A 21,091-nucleotide genomic window follows, 5' to 3' on the forward strand; every position below is an offset into this window, starting at 1 on the left:
AAAAAAAAAAAACCCAAAAAAAAAAAAAAAAAAGAAAGAAGGTCTTACTACAAGGGGTTGGAGATTTAGCTCAGTGGTAGAGCACTTGCATAGCAAGCGCAAGGCCCTGGGTTCGGTCCCCAGCTCTGAAAGAAAAAAAAAATTAAATATTTTTTTTTTAAAAAGGAGAGATTTGTACACAGAGAGAAGGAACAAGTTTACAAAAGAAATTAAAAGAAAGTATGATTTTAAGTGCACACGAAGAGGTATTTCCATCTGGTAAGAGGGGCTTGCCATGAACCCTCAGCTATCCAGTGTGGACAGGTGCACCGTGTTCCAGCCCCAAACCAGAGCCTGGATGGTTGGAACACAGGGCAAAAGAGCTTTTCCTCGGGCAGATGCTAGCCCCTCCTTGCCTTCATTGCAACAGCAAAACCAGGTGTGGGAGCTGCTTTGGAGAGTCAGATGGTCTACTGCTCTGTCCGTCTGTCAAAGCCCAGGGAGACCCTCAGGGTCGCTACCATGCTGGCCATGGGGGACAGGGGCCGAGCTGAGCAGCAGCCACTCCATAGCCACTGAGACAGAGTAGGAGCCCCAGGTTCCAGAAGCCTTTAGAAGAATGGCAGCAGCTGGTTCCATTTCCCCTGACACCCTGTCCAGCACACATGTCCTTCCTCCACGCCAGGTTTGCTGAATTAGAACCAATTCGTATGGAGTTTTGGGTACTCCTGGGACTGCCCTAGCTATGCTTGCTCCCAACTTGTCACCTTCCAGAGACAACCAGTTTCCCCTCTCATCGAACCTAGATCTGTCAAGAGTGAGGCTCAGTGCTTGTCTTCAGGGCTTCTGTCCATCAGTCCACTGCAGCCAGGAGTCCAATACCCTGTCTACTCTTCCTTGCTTGTAGCCCAGTCTCCGTGTGACAACAAAGTGTGTCAAAATGGTGGCCAGTGCCAGGCAGAGAGCAGCTCTGCAGTATGTGTGTGTCAGGCTGGATACACTGGGGCCACCTGTGAGACCGGTAAGTGACCTGTACAGGGGGGAGGGGTGCCACAGGTGGCAGGCAGTGCTGGGAGGGCTGTCATATGGCCAGGTTCAGGGTGGTCACAGTCTGGCTTAAGCCAACCCTCCATCTTTACTGTCCCTAGATGTGGATGAATGCAGCTCTGACCCATGCCTAAATGGTGGATCATGTGTTGACCTGGTTGGAAACTACAGCTGTATTTGTGTGGAGCCATTCGAAGGACCTCAGTGTGAGACAGGTAGCTGTGTCATAGTCCTCCACAGTGACTGTGCCCTGTGTACCCCCGGCCCTCCCTCCCCTCTCTTCTCAACCTTCTTCTTACCTCCCAGCCCTTCCAGAGCCACCAACTGGGGAGAACAGGAAGCAAGAGGCAATATGTTATATGAGGCTGGACAGGCCTTTTCCTTTCTGGACATTGGTCTCCATCTATAGCAATCAGGGACAGGTGACACCATTCCCAAGTCCCCTTTCTCAACTCAGAGGTTTTATAGCACCTTCCCTTTCCTGGCACACAGAGAAAGGGGTATGGGGAGCCGAGAGAAAGCCTTTACCACATGGGACCAAATATGTCCTTTTTCTGCACTACCTTGTGTCTGAAGTGTTAGCTGTGTCTTGGTGTAGAGCATGACAAAGCCAACCAGAGACTGCAGAGCCTGGTACAAAACTCTGTGGTGTCTGCACCCTGACACTGTGTGCATGGTTGAAACTGAGCAGGTATATGGGGTTCACAGTTTACTCACAAGGAAGACCCAGATGATGGACACTGTCAGACGCCACAGCAAGAGAACAGGACAGGTCCTGGTAAAGGCCTGAGAGCAGAGAGTGGGTGTGGCACCCTCGCTTCTTGGCCGTGTTCAGATCCCCACTGGATGTTTCATTAACTGTCTTGCCTGGTGTGTTTCACTAAATTTGCATCGGGAAACAGATAAGTGGTCTCAAAAGAATCTTGTGAGAAAATCGTGTTTTGTGCCAACTAACAATGCAAATGGAAATGAATAATTAAAACCATAGGGCAGATCAGGTGTGGCTGCAGGCCTGAGGCCCCAGCTACTTCGTCGTAGGCTGAGGCTGGATGGAGGATTATCTGAAATCCAGAGTTCAGATGTCAGCTAGGGCAACATGAGACTCCATCTTTAAAGGGGGGAAGGGGATTATCCTACAAGTACAATGAATCTAATCATGAGAAGTTGGCCAGAATTAGATATTTGGAAAAACAGGTTGTCTAATCTGCTGCTGGTTAGCAGCCCTGAAAGCTCCCTTTTCACAAACCGAGGTTAGAGACAAAATCTACAGAAGTCCTGTCCTCAGCCATTAGACCGCATAGCACAGTTATCAACGTGAGAGAAGGGGTCCAGCACAAACCCTGCCCTTGCTCCCTACATCCTGCTTGGGGTACCCCGGTCCACCATGTAGGTCCAGAGTATCCAGTCCCTCTGAACTGAAGAGAAAAGTCCAACTCAACAGCAGCTAAGATGGGGAGGTGGGAGACAATGCACTGGAGTTACTGTGGGAGGGAAGGAGCCGGGCAGCAGGGGGCCCTTCTGCCTTGGCATGGCGGATCTGGGTCAGGGAATTTATTGGGCTGGATAAGAACCATTGGAAATCGGGAATCCTAGCAGCTCCTAGGCTCAAACAGGAGGACTGGATCTGTTGGGTAGATAGATAGATAGATAGATAGATAGATAGATAGATAGATAGATAGATAGATGATATAGATATATATAGATATGTAGATATTATATATTACATATAATTAAAATACAACCTACAGACATGAAAGAATTATCATATACAAATAATTAACCCACTACTATAAATAGGCTGCATATTCCCAAGACTGTTAAGGAGAAAACATGAGATGAAGATATTTTTTTAAATTCCTAACAGTGAAAACTGTGAATATTTAGAATATAGTGGGTCGTAGTAACAGCTGGTAAAACACTGAAGGGAAAAAAAAAAACCAATGAGCTGGAAGAGAAATAGAAACAGCATGCGGCACAGAGAGTAAGACTGGAAGAAGTAATTGAGCCCCAGGGGCTGTCAAACAACAGTGAGCATCTGGCACGTGGCCCTGAAGTTTGAGAAGGAAGGCAGCAGCGGGGGAGAGAGTTATACAAACAGAGGTAGAAGCCACACAGTTCCCCGATTTAATGAAAGCTGCACCCAAGGAACGCATGGAGAAAGCCACAGAGCCACCACACACTAGGACCACTCCTCTAGACATCAGATATGAGGAATTAATCTTCAAAGCATCTGGTGGGGAAGGGGAGTGAGAACTGAAGAGAAGGCTCAGGGGCTGGGAGATAAAACTCCTACTGCTCTTCCTGAGGACCTGAGTTCCATCGCCAGAACTCAAGTAAGGGGGCTATCAGCCAGCTGGTCTACAGGTCTAGGTGGTCTGGAACCCTCTTCCGGGCTCTGGCACCTGTGCAAATGTGGCATACATAAACTCATAAATAAAGATAAACCATCTTTTAAAAACCTAAGTCAGCAGAAGAAAGGAACACTTCGCATCCAGAGAAGTGAGAGTAGCAACAAGTGCTCACTAGGAACCATGTAAGCTCAGAGTATAGAGAAGGCAAAGTCATCAGTGCAGTGCTACAGACCACACAGGACTTATAAAGGTAACTTTTATTCACCTGATGGATGGCATTGGTGTCTCGGGGGCTTGCTGCTGAATAAGCTCACCCTTTCTAGTTCTTTCTGAACTCTGCCTGGCTGGTTCGACTCAGACTGATTCAATCTGGCTTCTCTCAGCTTCTCTCTGAATTGCTCTGCTTGTCCTCAAACTAACTCTAGTCTAATCTTCCCGCTCCTTCTTACTCTCTCGCTTCAACTGCCTCTGCTGACCTGCACTGACGTGCACAAACTCACAAGTGAACTCAATTCCTCTGCACAGTACTCCCTGCGCTGACTCCCAACTGACTCCTCTCTCTCTCCCTGTGATTCTCTTAAATAGCTTCTCTCTCCTGTGCTGTTCTCATAAGGGTTTTGAGTATCCTATCTCTGACTCATCCTGTCAAATCTTTCTCTGATTCATCACTTTGTCTGTCTCTCAATTTGATGTCACTTTCAAACATGGCTGCTTCCTTCTGCAAACTAACTTTACCTTCATTGTTAGGGATTAAAGGTGTGTGCTGGGGTTGGGGATTTAGCTCAGTGGTAGAGCGCTTGCCTAGGAAGCGCAAGGCCCTGGGTTCGGTCCCCAGCTCTGAAAAACAGAACCAAAATATAAATAAATAAATAAATAAATAAATAAATAAATAAATAAATAAATAAATAAATAAAATAAATGTCTGTGCTAAGGATATACTCCAGCCAGAGGAATTAAAGATGTGTGGTCCCTTGCCACAGCAGCCATGTTGCTGGGTTAAAATTCCTCTACAAGAACTATATTCCAGAATTCAGGTGCAGTAAAGGCCTGCTTGTATAGCATTCAGCAGCATAGCTTTCTCACAAAATGTGTGAAAGAAATAGGACAGTGGTGGAGAGGCAGAGGCAGGCAGATTTCTGGGTTGGAAGCAGCCAGGACACGAAGAAACCCTGTCTGAGAGAGGGAGAGGGGGGGAAGGGGGAGGGGAGGGGTAGGGGGAGAGGGAGAGGGAGAGGGAGAAAGATCTATACAGAAGACCAAAATGGGAGAAATGTCCAGTGTGTAAAATTCTACATCTCCTTTAACATATGGGGAGAAATGTACAACACTAGAGTGTGTAAACTTTTTGTGAGATATCACCACAAACCTAGTTCAGTAGCATAAAAGTACCAACCTAGTGTGGTCACAGGGCAGCAAGAAACTCACAGTTTTAGCAGAAATAAAAAAAGTTCTGCTACCCATTAAGCAATGTTAGCTGTTTGTGCTAATCAGACATTTCAGACATTTATAATCTGACCCAGCAATCCTGACCCTAGTATTAGCCCCAAAGAAGTAAAAACAGAATGGTTATTTATAATCCCCCAAAACCTGTGGATGGATCGGCAAGCTGGTGCCTCCATACAATGGTGTACCACTCAGTCTCAAACAGGACTAGAGTCAGTCTCTCTCTCTCTCTCTCTCTCTCTCTCTCTCTCTCTCTCTCTCTCTCTCTCTCACACACACACACACACACACACACACACACACACACACACACACACACACGGGGGGGGCGTGGATCTCAGATGTATTATGCTGAGGAAAGACAGCTGGGTGCAGAAAGACTGCAGCTGTATGGCTCCACTCACAGGATACTGTTGCAAAGTGGAACTACAACAATGAACCCGTCAGTAGTTACCAGGGGCTCATGAGACTGAAGTCATAGAATGCAGACATCCCCAGAGGTGACAGGATGTTCTATGCTGATTCTGGTTGGGATTCCACAAGTCTAGGCATGCTTATCAGTACATACCGAGTGAAAGTTGATTTTACTGTATAACAGTTTACCCAAAAAATTGACATACATGGGAAAATTAATACCTAAAAAAAGTATTAGACTGGCCAGAGAAGGCTGAGTAGCTGTACTGACAGCAGATGATGCGCTCAGATAAGAAATACTAGTGGGAGGGGAAGGAAGAGGAACATTTTACAATGGTGAAGACAAGATTCATCAAGAAGACAAACCTAAGCTTACTATCAACTGTTGATACCCAGAAATGTATTCAAAAAACCACCATGAGCCAAAAGCTGATGGACTGCAAAACAAACAGGTCCATAATTTGGGGGAGACTGGAGTAATTCATAGAGCACATAGACAGAATTGATTGAAGTTAGAAGTACACTGCATCTGGCCTAATGGACATCTAAGGAGCATTCACTTTTCTTTCCCCTAAAACTCATGAAGTGTTATTATGACTGGCCATGTTGTGGGTCATAAACTAAGGACCGGTGACTTATAACCACAACAGTTAAGTTAGTAATCATTTGGGAAATCTTAACTATTTGACTAACAGGAACACTTGATCAGTGAAGTCTAGGAGTTCTTGTTGTTCTCCCAGGGCTGATTTTTTTTTTTTTTTCCCGGAGCTGAGGACCAAACCCAGGGCCTTGCGCTTGCAAGGCAAGCGCTCTACCACTGAGCTAAATCCCCAACCCCCCAGTGCTGATTTTTTAAAAAGACTGATTTATTTTATGTATGTAAGTACACTGTCACTCTCTTTAGACACACTAGAAGAGGGCTTCGGATCCCATTACAAATGGTTGTGAGCCATCATGTGGTGGCTGGGATTTGAACTCAGGACCTCTGAAAGAGCAATCAGTGCTCTTAACCACTAAGCCATCTCTCCAGCCCCTAGTGCTGATTTTTCTGTACCCCAAAAGTAGCCTGGGCCAATCCGGCTCCCAGAAGACTTGATTCTGACTCGAATCCTTCTTGGCATTGAGAATAGCTGTGGGAACTCACATAGGGGCCGGCTTCTCCTCCGTCTTCACAAGCCCTGTCTGCTCTTGGTCCAGCATTTTCATCTCTCTCAGTGGCTACTAACCACTGTCTTCCTTGCAGGAAGCTACGTGGTGCCTTCGCCCTGCCTCTCCAACCCCTGCCAGAACGGGGGCACCTGTGTGGATGCTGACCAGGGATACGTGTGCGAATGCCCTGAAGGTTTCATGGGCTTGGACTGCAGAGAGAGTGAGTATGTTGGCGCTGCTGGGTCTGTGGCCAGGGCTGGAACAGGAGACTGGGGGCCTGCACGTGGCAGCAGAGTTGGGAAGGGTCCTCTCTTGGGTTGTATGTGAAGCAAACTCTGAGAGGGAAAAGCCAGGGTTAGGAAAAAGGAGCCACATCTTTCACCCATGGATGCTTCTCCCCACCCCCACACAGGAATTCTCAATGACTGCGATTGCCGGAATGGAGGCAGATGCCTGGGTGCCAACACCACCATCTGCCAGTGTCCTCCAGGCTTCTTTGGGCTCCTCTGTGAATTTGGTAGGTTTCTTGTCTGGTCCCTGGACAAAATTAGCAGGGTCTCGGGGGAGGGCATCTTCCTCAAGAAGACAAGGTCGCCAGGAAGGCGAGTGGGCACTAAAGGAGCTTCTTCCTTCACAGAAGTCACAGCCACGCCCTGCAACATGAACACTCAGTGTCCAGATGGAGGCTACTGCATGGAGTATGGCGGAAGCTACCTATGTGTCTGCCACACGGACCACAATATCAGCCACTGTGAGTGGCTAGGGACAGGCCACCAGGGGTCCTGGACAGTGGTGTCTAGCAAGAGAAGGTGCAGGTGATGCCACAGAGTAGGGTTAAGTCAAGAGCCTGCGGGTGTAGGGGGCTCTGGCAACGGCTTCACTTGGGTTGTTGCAGGGAAATGCTTCCAAGGGAAAACATTTTGACAAAGAGACAGCTTCGAAAGATATCTTCTCTCAGGCCTTAACACATACACTGTTATGTGTGACTGATGCATTTACTACTGTACACCGTTAGTGTAAAGGTATTGACAAGCCAAGTGATGTCTAATTATATGGAGGATCATGCCATGGGTCAAAGTTAACCTTGTGGGATCTGAAGGTTGAATGTTGCTAAAATCAAGAGTAGGAGAAACTCTAGGGGGTGAGAACTTAGGCCCAAGGTGAGCAATCCAGACGCACGCAGAGTGTATTTTAAGTGGCCTTGGGTTTAGCCACAAGGGATGTCAAGGTGACCTTGGCAGGGCTTGTGGTTCAAGACAGCATTTCCTCTCTTACCCTAGCTCTGCCCTCGCCCTGCGACTCAGACCCATGCTTTAACGGAGGTTCCTGTGACGCCCACGAGGACTCCTACACGTGCGAGTGCCCTCGTGGATTCCATGGCAGGCACTGCGAGAAAGGTGACTAGAGAGGGGAGGGAAGTGGGGCACAGGATAGGGCACGGTAGATCTGAAGAGAAGCTGGGGGCGGGGCGGAGGCGGGGCGGAGGCGGGGCGGAGGCGGGGCGTGTGCCTCCGGTCTCTGCCGTCAGCACCACGGAGAGCTCCCAGCCTGCCAAGTTGCTAGCCTTTCCTTTCAGCAGATAATCATTTTGTCCTGGGACCTCCCTTAGCCTCTTTGCTCCACACATCTAGGACAGCTCGAGCCTTACCATTTTTGATAGTTATTTTCGTCACTTGTCCTGGTCTGTAAACCTCGATGGGCTTCACTTTCCCCTCAGTATTTTTCCAGTAGATTTTAGAATCATATTGAACTTAAATTTTTTTCATTCTGATTTTGTTAAATTTAGTTTAACATGGAGAATGCAAACATTTTACAACATCTAAACACTTAGAATTTAAGTATTCTTCCAAAACATATTGCAGGGGTTGGCCTGTCCACCAGTGCCACCCAGGACTGTCCCTTTCCTGCAGCAGGACATAATAAAACACACCTCAAACCAGGCATCTTAGGAATGTCCTCTACTGAAGGCCTTTGTAACCTAGCTCAGGACTCTAGGCATCTCACAGCTCTGGCTGGTCAGGAGGACCAAGGCCACAATGGATTTATTTATGAGGAGCCTCCCCATACCACCTCTTCAGCTAGCCCCAGAGCAGGTTTCTGACAGGGGTGCCTGAGACCCTCACAGTTTCCTCTGTCCTTGAAGTGACAGAGAGAGTTGCTAAAGAGAAGGCCTTCTGCATGGCTATCCCTGAAACCCCATGTAGGGCCCTTCTGGAATCTGCTCTGAGGGACCCTGAGGGAGACCTCTGTGTGCATTTGCTGAGGTGGCATAGGACTGGATGAGGCAGAGACACTGGACCCTGTAAGCCTGGCCTGGAGATGGGTGTGGTCTCTGGGTAGGATGTCCCATGGAACTGTGAACTCTGTGGCTGGAGGTCCAGAGCAGATTCTGGAAGGGACCTGTGTGTGGGTGCTGTGCTGTGGGGCTCAATTCTCCAGCAGGGAGAGCACTGGCAGGCTTGGGCCAATAGCCTGAGCTCCATGCACCCTTTTTTAAGCCTGACTGATTTAGCTCCTGCTGTGTTGAGCCTTGGAGTTCAGCTGAGAAGCAGGACTGTCTTTGGGTCCATTCAGTACCAAAGGATTGAAAAGGCATCATGGTAACATGGATTCTGCACCACTCAGAGGCTGGCTCATGTCCACCGTATCTGTCTGTCTTGCCATACAGCCCGGCCACACCTGTGCAGCTCAGGGCCCTGCCGGAATGGGGGCACATGCAAGGAGACCGGCGACGAGTACCGCTGCACCTGCCCGTACCGGTTCACTGGGAGACACTGTGAGATTGGTGCGGCCCCAAGGCAGGGGTGGGTGGTGATGGACATGCTCTGAGATAGGGCTGGGCCAGCCAGAGTCCAGCTGCACAGGACCTGACCATGTGCCTGCCTCTCAGGATCACCCTCATGGGACTTGGAGAGGTGGATGTCTATCATACTTGACTCTGATGAGTGTCTTCTGCTTCCAGGAAAGCCAGACTCCTGTGCCTCTGGCCCCTGTCACAACGGTGGCACTTGTTTCCACTACATTGGCAAATACAAGTGTGACTGCCCTCCAGGCTTCTCTGGTCGGCACTGTGAGATAGGTAAGCGGGAGGCAGCCAGGGCTACTCTCCTCGGCACACGTGAAAACTGGGTCAATGGGCAGGGCTGGGCTGAGAGGGGTTGGGGTGAACCGAGTGCAGGAATACAGAGGACGTCGTGGTGAAAGGGCCTTCTGTGTTCTCGCAGCCCCCTCCCCCTGCTTCCGGAGCCCATGTATGAATGGGGGTATCTGCGAGGATCTAGGAACAGATTTCTCCTGCCACTGCCAACCAGGGTATACAGGACACCGGTGTCAGGCAGGTGAGAGTTAGGTGGGTGGGCCGGGAGCACAGCATCTTTTCCTGATCCCCTAGGAGCTGGGCAGGGTAGTGATGGTGTCTTAGATACTGTTCTACTGCTGAAGGCAACTGATAGAAGAGTTTATTGGGGGCTTACAGTTCAGGGGGTGAATCTAGGACTGTCATGGTGGGGAGCATGGCAGCAGGCAGGCATGGTGTTGGAGTGGTAGCTAAGAGCTTACATCCTGATGTACAAGCATGCGTCAGAGAGCACTAACTGGGAATGGAAAAGGCTTTTGAAATCTCAAAGCCCGCCTCCAGTGATACTCCTCTTCTAACAAAGCCACAGCTTCTAATCCTTCCCAAACAGTTCCACCAACTGGGGACCAAGCATTTCAATATATGAGCCTATAAGGACCATTGTCATTCAAAGCATCAAAGAGGGGGAAAAGGGAAGTCAGTTTCTGAGGTGTCAGTCCCCAGAAGCCAAACACTGTCTCCTTGAGTGGGTGGTGTGAAAGCCAGGCCTCGCTGGGCACAGGGAAGAAGACAGAGATTGGACCAAGTGGGTGTCCTGATGTTCACTCAGGACATGCTGATGTCTCTTGCAGAGGTGGACTGCGGTCAGCCTGAGGAGGTAAAACATGCTACCATGCGCTTCAATGGAACTCGCATGGGCTCGGTGGCCCTGTACACATGTGACCCCGGCTTCAGCCTGAGCGCCCTCAGCCATATGCGTGTCTGTCAGCCACAAGGTGTCTGGAGCCAGCCTCCCCAGTGCATTGGTGATTCTGTGGGCCCTCAGGGGTGGGTGGGCAGGGCCAACATCCTCTTCTCAGGACCATATGAAGTTGAACAGAGCCTGAGCACAGGCCCCTCCCCCCTTTCCTCTTCGAAAGGAAGCTATTCGTCCTGTGGTGATAGCTTTGTTCTGGGCTATTCCTATGCAGGGCTTTCTTGTCCTCAGAGCACCCCCAGAGCAGGTCAAACGGCTGCAAACCTACACTGCAGATAAAGCAGCCAAGGCCAAGACTGTATCCAAGGTCAGGGTCCTAAGAAAGCAGAAATCAGTTCAGGGCCCCACCCAAACCCGTGGAATCAAGTTACATTTAAACAAAATCCTAACTATCACATATGCAGTGAAGAGGGCAGTTCCAGATGATAGCATCTCCAGGGTTCCTGGCATGGCTCTGTCCCGGAGATGGAGTCATTCTGATAGAAACACTGGCAGTGAAGCTGTTGCCATAGCTGCAAGTCATCGAGCACCAATGTGTCAAGCTGTGTGTCAGCTGTCATCGGGAACTGTGCGATCATAACACAGTTCTCATGACACAAAAGGAGGGACAGCACTTAGGAAGGGGACCATTTCCCAAATGCCTGGAGCAGCTCATCTCACTGTGTGGCCCTACCAAGATAAAGTTCTGAAGAGAAGTGCCCAGCCTCAGGCATCTGCCCTCTGCTCCTGCCTTCCTAGCCCAGGGTTCCTGTGTGTGCTCACAAGAGCACCTCTCTCAGTTCTGCTTCTCAGCGTGGTGCCACGCATGGTACCCCGAAGAGAAGGGTGTTTCAGCAAGGAAACCAGATCCTGAGAAGCACAGCCGTCTCTAAAAGCAGGGCACCCACTGAGCGGCTGCCACTGGAGATAGAAATATAGAAGACGGACAGACAGCACATGCATTTTATATTGCACCATATAGAGTGACAGTACTCAGAAGTTAATATGGCAGTGGCCATATACATCTGGACCAGTAAATCATTCTGTAAAGGCAAGTATAAAGATGAGACTTTAAGCCATAATAATTGAAATAACTGACATAATTTATAAGCAGATATAGAAGAAGAATAAGTTGTGGGTTGAAAGACAGTTGGGAGAGCTTCCCCAGAAAGAAGAGGACTAAACTGTGCATGAAAGAAGGTGTAGAGCCTGAGGGGACAGCAGCACCAAGCCTGAGACATCAGGATATCGTGGGATAACAGAAGAACCTTGACCAGCAGGGGGAATGCCACGGTGATAGAATCACGCTGACCGCAGACTTCTTACCACAGACGTCAGAGGGAAGAGCGAGTTACTTTTAGATGCGCTTAGGTGAGGACAGAACAAGTCACCCCAGTTGAACTATGAAGGCGAACACCACAAGACCTGAAGAATCGCGCCCATTGTCCTGTCAGAGCTGAGGGCTCAGAATTTCAGGCATGCTTTCCTATATGAGAAAGGCCACTGGCACTTTTATCAAAGGGCAGAGGAATCCAGCCATGCTCCACTCAGAGAAGCAGAGATCCCCACGCACTCACCACTTCTTGCCTGCAGGAACCTGCCACATGCATGTGAAACCAGGGACTGGTGTGAAAATCAGACATCCCATTCTCCCACAAGGCCGAGATCCCACGTCCAGCAGGAGAGAGGCCTTCTCTAGCCCTCAAGAACTTAAAACTAACCGCCACTCACCCTCTGCTCCCTGCAACAGAACCTGGCTCAGTAACATCGGAGATGGGCGGCTCAGTCAGGGCGTGGGGCAGAGAACAGAGCTTGGTCTGTACTGCGTTTGCTCTCACCATGCCTGAGGAACAAGAATTTACAACAGATAATCTAAAACCGAAATTATTAAAACAGGACTACAGATGTCCCAGATATCGGAAATCACAAGCTTTTAAATGCCACTGTAAAAATATTCAAAATAAGCTAAGAGGATAAGATAATAAAGAAATTTAAATGACAAAATAAGAGATTCTGAACTGAAAAGGCAACGTTTGGATAATTATTGGGATTAAATTGGATTTCCAACAGGATGGGAACAATAGGGAGAAAGTGGGTATTTCTCTTCACAGTGTGACAAATTATACAAGCTGCAAATCAGAGGGAAAATGTAATTTTAAATGAACTACAAGTTATGAACAGTTAATTTTAAATGGCGGAGACTATTTGGTGAGAATAGTACTCCCTCAATTTTGAACTATATAGACATTATAAAATTTGAGTTTTTTATATTGTCTAACATTCCTGAGGGCATAGATTAAAAAACTTTAGGAACTATTACCAAATCAAAGCTGGTATTATGTAAAAGAATAATGTTGTCACAGCCAGTGGGATTTATCTCAGGAGCACAGGTTGGCACACCTTCTGAAGATTAATCTGTATCCACAGTATTAGGAAATGGGAGAAAAAGTGATTCTCATTTGCCACAGAAAAAATCACTTAGCAGAACTGAACTACTGTAAAATAGCTCTTCATTAACTAACAATGGAAGACATTTTCCTGGATCCGAGTAAGAGAATCTGTGAGAAACCTACAGCTCACAAACCACACTGACAAGACTGCCCACCTCTGGGAAAGGACGTCCTGGACACTGCTACGGGGAGACCCTGCAACAGAAGGCACATCCAGGAAGGGAGGAGGAGTGCAGATGGCAGCCGTGTGCACAGAAGACCCTGAGCATATCCTGCAAGAGAAGCTGCTGGTGAAGCCACTGGTGAATGACATTACAGAAGAGGCCATCCATGCACTTCAGATCCCCACTGGGAACATTTGGAATGGCAGTGGAATGGCACTGTGTACGATAACATCAGGTCTGTAGCCCCTGTGTGTGCAAGAAGAATTCTAGGTAAAAGCTAAAACTAAAAACTGCAAAGAAAGCATGTGGGGAAACACTCCTGGCAGATGGAACCACATGGGTCTGCATTTGTTTCCAGTCAGCACTCACGGTGACTGAGTCCTAGTGGACCAGAAACTTAAAGGTTAATTTTGTGGGGAAATATAGGTACACATCTTTTTTACTCTGATACAGAAAGATCCCTTGGGCTACAAAAAAAATATTATCAAAGAAATGAATGGACAAACTGAGTATATAAAAATTAGGAACTTAAAACTTAACCTTTGGAAAAGTTAAATAAAAGCTAGAACATGAGAGAATGCATACGTGTGAATAAAGATAGATCAGGAGGGAACGGGGAGGGGAAGGCAGGGAGGAAGGGAGGGGAGAGAGAGAGAGAGAGAGAGAGAGAGAGAGAGAGAGAGAGAGAGAGAGAGAGAGAGAGAGAAAACACCAGTGACTGACAATGAAAAGAATAAGCCCAATGAAGAAATGGGCAAAGCAGATACGTTGAAGGCCAATGAACATGGACATGGAAATGGGCATTTTACTTCACAGTAGTCAGGAAGACGCAAGTGTGCACATCCAACAGCTGTCTGCATCTATCAGAAGTTTGGGAGCATCGGTGAGAAAGTGGACAACAAACTGTCTTGTCGGTTGCTAGAGGGACTCTATACGAGTTGCCAGAAGCACTTGGAAATGATTTGGCAATGTGCTTGGCAAGGTGACTACCAGTGAGGCCTGCATCTGAACCATGCCATTTCCCAGTAAACTTAAAAACTCCCCTATCTACACCAGGGTATGAGGAGAACCTACAGCACCAGCTTCTGTACACACACACACACACACACACACACACACACACACACACACACACACACACACACACACACAAGGGCTCACCAAATGAGAAAGGATAATATATGACCCAAGCCAACCATGGGGCATTGAACAGCAGTGAGTGTGGACGTCTCCTACCTGTGAAACGCTGAGTAAGAAAGAATGCTTTTTATGGGACTCTGTCAGCAAAGTTCAGAAGCAACAACAAGCCATGCCTTGTTTAGGCAACTCACCAAACTTTAAAAACTAATTTTAGGGCTGGGCGAGCATAAATACGTCTTTAATCTCAACACACTAGAGAGAGAGAGGCAGGAGGATCTCTGTGAGTTCAAGGCCAGCCTAGTCTACAAAAAGATTTACAGGACAGCCATGGCTACATAGTGAAATCCTGTCTCAAAAAATAAATTTAAAAAATAATTTTAAAGAGAGAAAAATGATAGGCCCAGCACAGGGTGTTGAACAGGGGAGAGGTCTGAAAGCCAACAGGTAAATATCATTCTAGCTTCTGATCCCAACATGGCCAGTCTATTTAATTCTTTTTAAAAATAATTGTTTACATTTTTATTTTTATGTATAAGAGTGGTTTTGCCTACATTTATGTATGTACACCATATGGGTGCCTGAGGAAGCAAGAAGAGGGCATTAGAGCCTCCGAAACTGGTGTTACAGAGCCACCACGGGAGTCCTCTGCAAGAGTCATAAATGCCCTCAACGGCTAAGGCGCCTCTCCACCCCCACCGTTCATTTACTTAAGAGGGAAATTAGACTTTTCTCAAAGTGAACATTCAAATTCAGAGCACAACTCCTAGCGTATGGTGAACCTACAGACAGTCCCTGAAACATGCTGGTTTCACACGTGTGTGATAGACAGAAAGAGCAGGATCCTTTAAAACCTCAGGAGCAGCCTAGTCATTTCACAGACACCAGCAGGCTTGAGATCCCGAGGGTAAGCCTGGTTTGGCTTCTTTACGTGTCAAGGCGTGTTGTAAACTTGCCCAGAGCCCGGAGTGACTTTGTATCCATTTTCATCTAGATTACTAATGGCCACCTTGTTTTGTTCTTGGGGTCTGTCCTTAGAAGTAGATGAGTGCCAGTCTCAGCCATGCCTGCATAAAGGCTCCTGCCAGGACCTCATTGCTGGTTACCAGTGCCTCTGCAGCCCGGGGTACGAAGGAGTCCACTGTGAGCTAGGTAAGAGGTCTGCTGAGGCTTTGGTGTTCCTCAGCTATGGCTACCTTGTCACACCATCCTTCCCCGGGACAGAACTCTTGTCTAAATAACTATCCCATTCACTGCTTGCTCTCTGGGGCCATTCTGCTGGCCAGGATAGAGTCCCCTCTTGCCCTGGAGACTGAGAGCTCATCAGACTCAGGCCTGGGGAGGGGTTGGTGGTGGAGGTACCTGGTGCTCCCAGTTACTGGAGGGAGCAGAGGTCTGACCAATATAAGGCAGGGTGAGACCTGCATCCCTCGTGCCCGTGTGGGGCTTGAAGCTGGGAAACGGAGACCCTGGCTTCCTGAAGGGCAAAGCCTAGGAGCTGCTTCCACGGGTGATGCTAGGGAGCACAGAGCACGCACAGAAGCAGCGATGAGGGTGTTAGGTGCTGGAAATGGGCAGCAAACCAACCAAGGAGGAGCAAGTGGATGTGACAGGAGAAAGGCTGTGGTTCAGAGTAGAACATCCAGGCACTAAGGCCTCAGGGCCTTGCTGATCCTTAGGGAGCAAATAGAATGAATCCTGGGGTCCATGCAGGTAGTTCCAATGTGAGTCAGTGCCATCCCCTGTCTGTGCAGAGACAGACGAGTGCCAAGCACAGCCCTGCAGAAATGGAGGCTCCTGCAGGGACCTCCCCAGGGCTTTCATCTGCCAGTGCCCTGAAGGTTTTGTTGGAACCCACTGTGAAACAGGTAGGGTTCTTTCAGGAGGGTCCCACAGAACCAGGGCTGCTGGGAGATCAGAGGGGAAGCCAGGAGCCATCTCTTGCTGGACAAGCCACCCAGAGAGAGAAACCCCCAAGGCTGTGGTGACCTGGAGGGAGGAAGGAAACTGGGCGGGGGGTCCCTGAGAGCCCCTCCTACCCACAGGTGCGCCATTCCCCTCTCCTGGCCATTGCTCCTTGCCTCCCCCTATCCCGTCTTCCCGCTGTCCTCTCCTCCCTCCCCCAGAGTCCCTCCCTGCAGCTCGGGCCAACCCTTTGGGTGTTCTCCAGAGGTGGATGCCTGTGCCTCCAGCCCCTGCCAGCACGGAGGCCGGTGTGAGGACGGTGGTGGGGCCTACCTGTGCGTGTGTCCAGAGGGCTTCTTCGGCTACAACTGTGAGACAGGTAGGTGTCACTGAGGGCCTTCCTCGCCTGTCTGGTCTCCTTGACACCCCGTTTGCTTCCTTCATCTTCCTCCCCTTCCAACAGGAGCACATGCTCAGTCCACAGCCTTACACCCACCTTAACTGGCTCTGTTGTCCCTGGACAGGCTGAGCTTGCATCCCCAGAGCCCCGCACTCACTGTCCTTTCCACAAGAACCCTTTCCCCTATTAGCACGCGATAGGTCCCTCGACCCGGCCTTCCAGGACACAGGCACCCACAGCACTTTACCTTTGCCTATAAGGCCCGACACCAGAGTGTTCCTGGACAGTGTTCTAGTCTCTCTCTAGGTTGCAGCACCAACCTAGAGCCAAGCTTGTTTGGGCCATACGGTGCCTGGCAGGCAGCTCTGCTCTGAGCTTGAGAGGCAGAGAGAGATAGCAGATGCCACGGCACTACCCCACCCCTCCCCCACCGAGACCACCTATGCAACAGGAAGCTGAGGTACAAGAAAACCCCAACTCCCCTCTCACTGTTATTTCCCCCATTAGTGAGTGACCCCTGCTTCTCTAGCCCCTGTGGGGGCCGCGGCTACTGCTTGGCCAGCAACGGGTCCCACAGCTGTACCTGCAAAGTGGGCTACACAGGCAAGGACTGCACCAAAGGTGAGGGCCAGGAGCTCCGGGAAGGAGGATGGAGGAGCAAGGGGGCCAGAAGGTAGGCCAGGGGCCAAGTGGGAAAGATGGGCAGGCAGTTGCTGACCTAGGTCCCCTTCAGAGCAGGGAGGGGGCACCAACAGCCACATGTGTAGAAATGCAAACCTCCAAAGGGCCATGTGGCCCCAGTGAGAAGACTCCCTGCTAGGAATGATCTGGGTGACCAGGCCCCAGGGCCAATCTAGGTGACTTGACTGGGAGCTACTCTTCCCTGCTTAAAGGCTAACCCGTCCACCTCCTTTGTGTTTGGTGCAACCTTGAAGAGCTCCTCCCACCAACAGCCCTCAGGGTAGAAAGGGTGGAGGAGAGTGGGGTCTCCATCTCCTGGAGCCCACCTGAGGGCACCACGGCCAGACAGGTGCTGGACGGCTATGCAGTCACCTATGCCTCCTCGGATGGATCGTCCAGGCGCACGGACTTTGTGGACCGGAGCCGCTCCTCTCACCAGCTTCGGGCCCTGGCAGCCGGCCGTGCCTACAACATCTCCGTTTTCTCAGTCAAGAGAAACACTAACAACAAAAATGACATCAGCAGGCCTGCAGCCCTGCTCGCCCGCACCCGTGAGTTTTTCAAGGTGGCCTGGTCACCACTGCCCAGGAGTGGACCCTGTTCCCTACCCACCCACTGTTCAGCAGACAGCTCTGAGGGGGTTGGAGGGGCTGCCTTTCCTACAGGGAAAGATGCGGTAACCACAGGGGTGGGTCGGAGAAAGGTCGGGTAGAAAGCAGCAGGCACTGGGCTGGGCGGTGAGGAGCAGGTGGCGTGGGTGGCATCAGCTGAGCGGCTTGTTGCCCTGCAGGACCCCGCCCTATTGAAGACTTCGAGGTCACCAACATTTCAGCCAATGCCATCTCAGTGCAGTGGGCTCTCCACAGGATCCAGCATGCCACTGTCAGCAGGGTTCGCGTGTCTGTCCTCTACCCTGAGGACACTGTGGTCCAGTCCACGGAGGTGGACAGGAGTGTGGACCGCCTCACATTTGGGTAAGAGGAGATGCCTCAGGAGCACAGGGGCCTACAATGTTCTTTGTGTACCTGCCATTCTTCACCTAAGTGGGGCTGGGGCCTGATCTGCCCCTCAGGGAGGTGGCCAGGACCACTGTCAGCGAAACGTGACTCCTGGTCGTTTAGAGCTAACCCCTAGATTCTCTTCTCCTCCCTGCCTGCTTCTGACAGGGACCTGCTGCCAGGGAGAAGATACAGTGTGCGGCTCACCACCCTCAGTGGGCCTGGAGGGGCTGAATATCCTACAGAGAGCCTGGCCTCAGCTCCGCTGAACGTGTGGACCCGTAAGCAGACCAGCAATTCCTGCCTTCAGTAGTCACATACGGTACCCTCGAGACCAGGGCTTCCCTCCTGGCATCCTATCCTGCCCAAAGTGTCCTTACACTATAAACTCAGACCCTGACCTCCTTGAGATCTCTTCACTTGGATGGGCAGGGGGAGAAGGCTTCTGCCAGAGACATTGTTTAAGACTGCACCAGCACCTGAATACAGCAAGATGTTCCTCAGTGTGCCTTCAAGGAGCAAACTGGGACGATGTCATTCAGGGTTTTGGGTCATGTGACCAGCCCACTCCGGCTACATTTCTTGGTATTACTGGTCCATGTGCCCTTTCCGTTGTATGAGTTGTGAAGAGTGTGAGAGCAGTGGGAATTTACAAAGCAAGGATGACTACTAGGTACAACTCTGTGCCTCCCAGACTCAGGACTGCCCATCTGTGGCCCTCAGACACTTGGGGAGCATGTTTGAGGCATGACCTAACTTCTGCATACAGGATCCCTGTGCCACACCCCCCCCCCAGATGACAGGATGGCAGCATTAACTAGGATGACAGTAGGCAGTAACGAAGGCTGTCTTCAGATACAGCTCCAGATCTCACAGTCCTTAGGTCATGTTTCACTAGATGCCCTTTGACCTCTCACCACCTCCTTCTGTCCATTCCTCATCCAGGGCCTTTGCCTCCAGCAAACCTGACTGCCTCTCGAGTCACAGCGACCTCTGCCCATATGGTCTGGGACACGCCCACTCCAGGCATCTCACTGGAGGCTTACGTCATCAATGTGACCACCAGTCAGAATACCAAGAGCCGCTACATCCCCAATGGGAAGCTGGTGTCCTATACGGTGCGTGATCTGATGCCCGGTCGGCGGTACCAGCTCTCGGTCACAGCAGTGCAGAGCACAGAGCAGGGCCAGCTGCACAGTGAGCCTGCGCACCTCTACATCATCACCTGTGAGTTAGTTCCCTGACAGGACGGCCTGGGGAGCTGTTCAAACCCACGGCTGCTGTTTGCTGCTGTTGGGGTGTGGGATCCTTGCCCAGAAGAGGCAGCATAGACAACTTGCATGGGCCATTCCTGGGAACAGAGATGTAGGCATCAGGGAGAGGAAGGACGGTTGACAGCATGAGCCTCGCCTTATGCTGTTTTACCAGTCCAATCCCAGCAGGCTTAGCAGCAAATACAGGACCTCACCGTGAAAGAGCTACCAAGCAGGCAGCAATGCCGAGGCCCAGGCCTGACCCAAAAGGGGCCACTGGGCATGAACACCAGAGGGTGGGGAAAGAGACTACAAGTAGCTGGGTAGGGCAGGGAGGGTAAGAGTGAAAAGCTGGGGTGTACACATTCAGGTGGCCACATTAACAACCTCACTCTATTCCCAAGGTGACAGGGCACTCAGCTGGAGCCCAAAAGTGTCCTGTGTGCCCCTTACTACTTTCTCAAACCTTACGTGAGGTGCTGTGTGAGAGAGTTTCAGGAGTGCAGGGAGCAGAACTCAGCGAGAAGACAAGCAGAAGGTGCACAAGAAAACAAGACAGCGGGTTCTCAGAGTCATCCAGTGCTCTCTAAGACAGTGAGGCTCCACTCCCAGCCTTCTGGGCCCCTCCTCCATTCTCACCCCAGCCCCAGCCAAGGCTGCTTTGTGAACTTGACAGTGAAGGCAGTGCTTATATACTAATTCTCACACCCAACCCTCTCAGAGTCAGGATGAGGCAGACAGAGAAGGAAGGAAGTCACTTTGCTTGAGAGGCCGAAGGGTGGTAAGGCCTGGCTATAGGAAAGCTGCACATCAGGAAAACAACGGTCGATCCAGTCTAGCCTCCACTTAGCATCAGGACTCTGCTGGGGAGTGTGGGGGAGCCGGCCTTCCAGACCAGTGCGTCTGCTGCAGCATAAATGCACAGCCTCTTCTCAGAAAGGTACAGCTTGTGACAAAGGCTTCTCAGGCGATGTGCTCCCCTCTCTGCCCAGCCTAAGTGGGGCTGGGTGCGAGCTGCCACTCCTGCAGTAGGGGCCGAGACAGGAACACTAGGCAGCCTAGTTGGTGGCAACTCCCCTTTCTCCTTTTTTGGCAGCCCCCAGGGATGGCACCGACAGGCGCTGGCACCAGGGAGGACACCACTCACGGATGCTCAGAAATAGGCCAGCCCCTTTGCGCCTGCCAGAGCTGCGCCTCCTCAATGACCACGGTGCCCCTGAAACACCAACCCAGCCACCCAGGTACACACCCTAGCCCCAGCCCTGGGTTCCCAGTCTACACTCAACCCATGACCCTCCTGCCCCTGTCTGCAGGTTCTCAGAGCTTGTAGACGGAAGAGGAAGAGTGAGTGCCAGGTTTGGTGGCTTGCCCAGCAGAGCAGTAACTGTGAGATCACGTGCGTATTGCAAACTTCCTGGCACCAACCTAGTAGCAACTCTAGTGGCATCACTACCCTTGCCCCTGGCATGAAATATGTTGAGGTCCTTAAAATCTGGGTTTAAAGATTGCACTGGCCAGTCAGTCCTGGCTCTGCTAGCAACCTCAATCCTGGCCATGTGTGAGGCTTTTAAGACTTCTAGGGTAGCTGGAAAGGCTCCTGCCATCTGCTTACCCAGGTAAAGGGCAGTCCCTGAGTCTGCCTGGGAGAGGCCAGGCCCCTAACCTCAAGGGCAGAGAGCAGAGGACACG

At 50.5% G+C, this 21,091-nt stretch overlaps 1 protein-coding gene across 1 annotated transcript in view; it reads left to right on the forward strand.

Moving 5' to 3' along the window:
- The window catches only part of Sned1 (sushi, nidogen and EGF like domains 1), a 60,020-nt gene that overhangs the window by 24,826 nt on the left and 14,103 nt on the right, over positions 1-21,091 (forward strand). The window contains exons 7-26 of the mRNA XM_032901670.1: positions 887-1,000; positions 1,128-1,241; positions 6,478-6,603; positions 6,796-6,900; positions 7,021-7,134; positions 7,664-7,780; positions 9,052-9,168; positions 9,346-9,462; positions 9,608-9,721; positions 10,311-10,484; positions 15,204-15,317; positions 15,920-16,033; positions 16,336-16,449; positions 16,978-17,091; positions 17,406-17,702; positions 17,942-18,125; positions 18,318-18,430; positions 19,095-19,376; positions 20,499-20,643; positions 20,716-20,798. Of these exons, the coding sequence (XP_032757561.1) occupies positions 887-1,000; positions 1,128-1,241; positions 6,478-6,603; positions 6,796-6,900; positions 7,021-7,134; positions 7,664-7,780; positions 9,052-9,168; positions 9,346-9,462; positions 9,608-9,721; positions 10,311-10,484; positions 15,204-15,317; positions 15,920-16,033; positions 16,336-16,449; positions 16,978-17,091; positions 17,406-17,702; positions 17,942-18,125; positions 18,318-18,430; positions 19,095-19,376; positions 20,499-20,643; positions 20,716-20,798 (2,772 nt within the window). The remainder of the gene's footprint in view (positions 1-886; positions 1,001-1,127; positions 1,242-6,477; positions 6,604-6,795; positions 6,901-7,020; positions 7,135-7,663; positions 7,781-9,051; positions 9,169-9,345; positions 9,463-9,607; positions 9,722-10,310; positions 10,485-15,203; positions 15,318-15,919; positions 16,034-16,335; positions 16,450-16,977; positions 17,092-17,405; positions 17,703-17,941; positions 18,126-18,317; positions 18,431-19,094; positions 19,377-20,498; positions 20,644-20,715; positions 20,799-21,091) is intronic.

This window comes from Rattus rattus, chromosome 4 (assembly GCF_011064425.1).
Source record: "Rattus rattus isolate New Zealand chromosome 4, Rrattus_CSIRO_v1, whole genome shotgun sequence".
Lineage (NCBI taxonomy): Eukaryota > Metazoa > Chordata > Mammalia > Rodentia > Muridae > Rattus > Rattus rattus.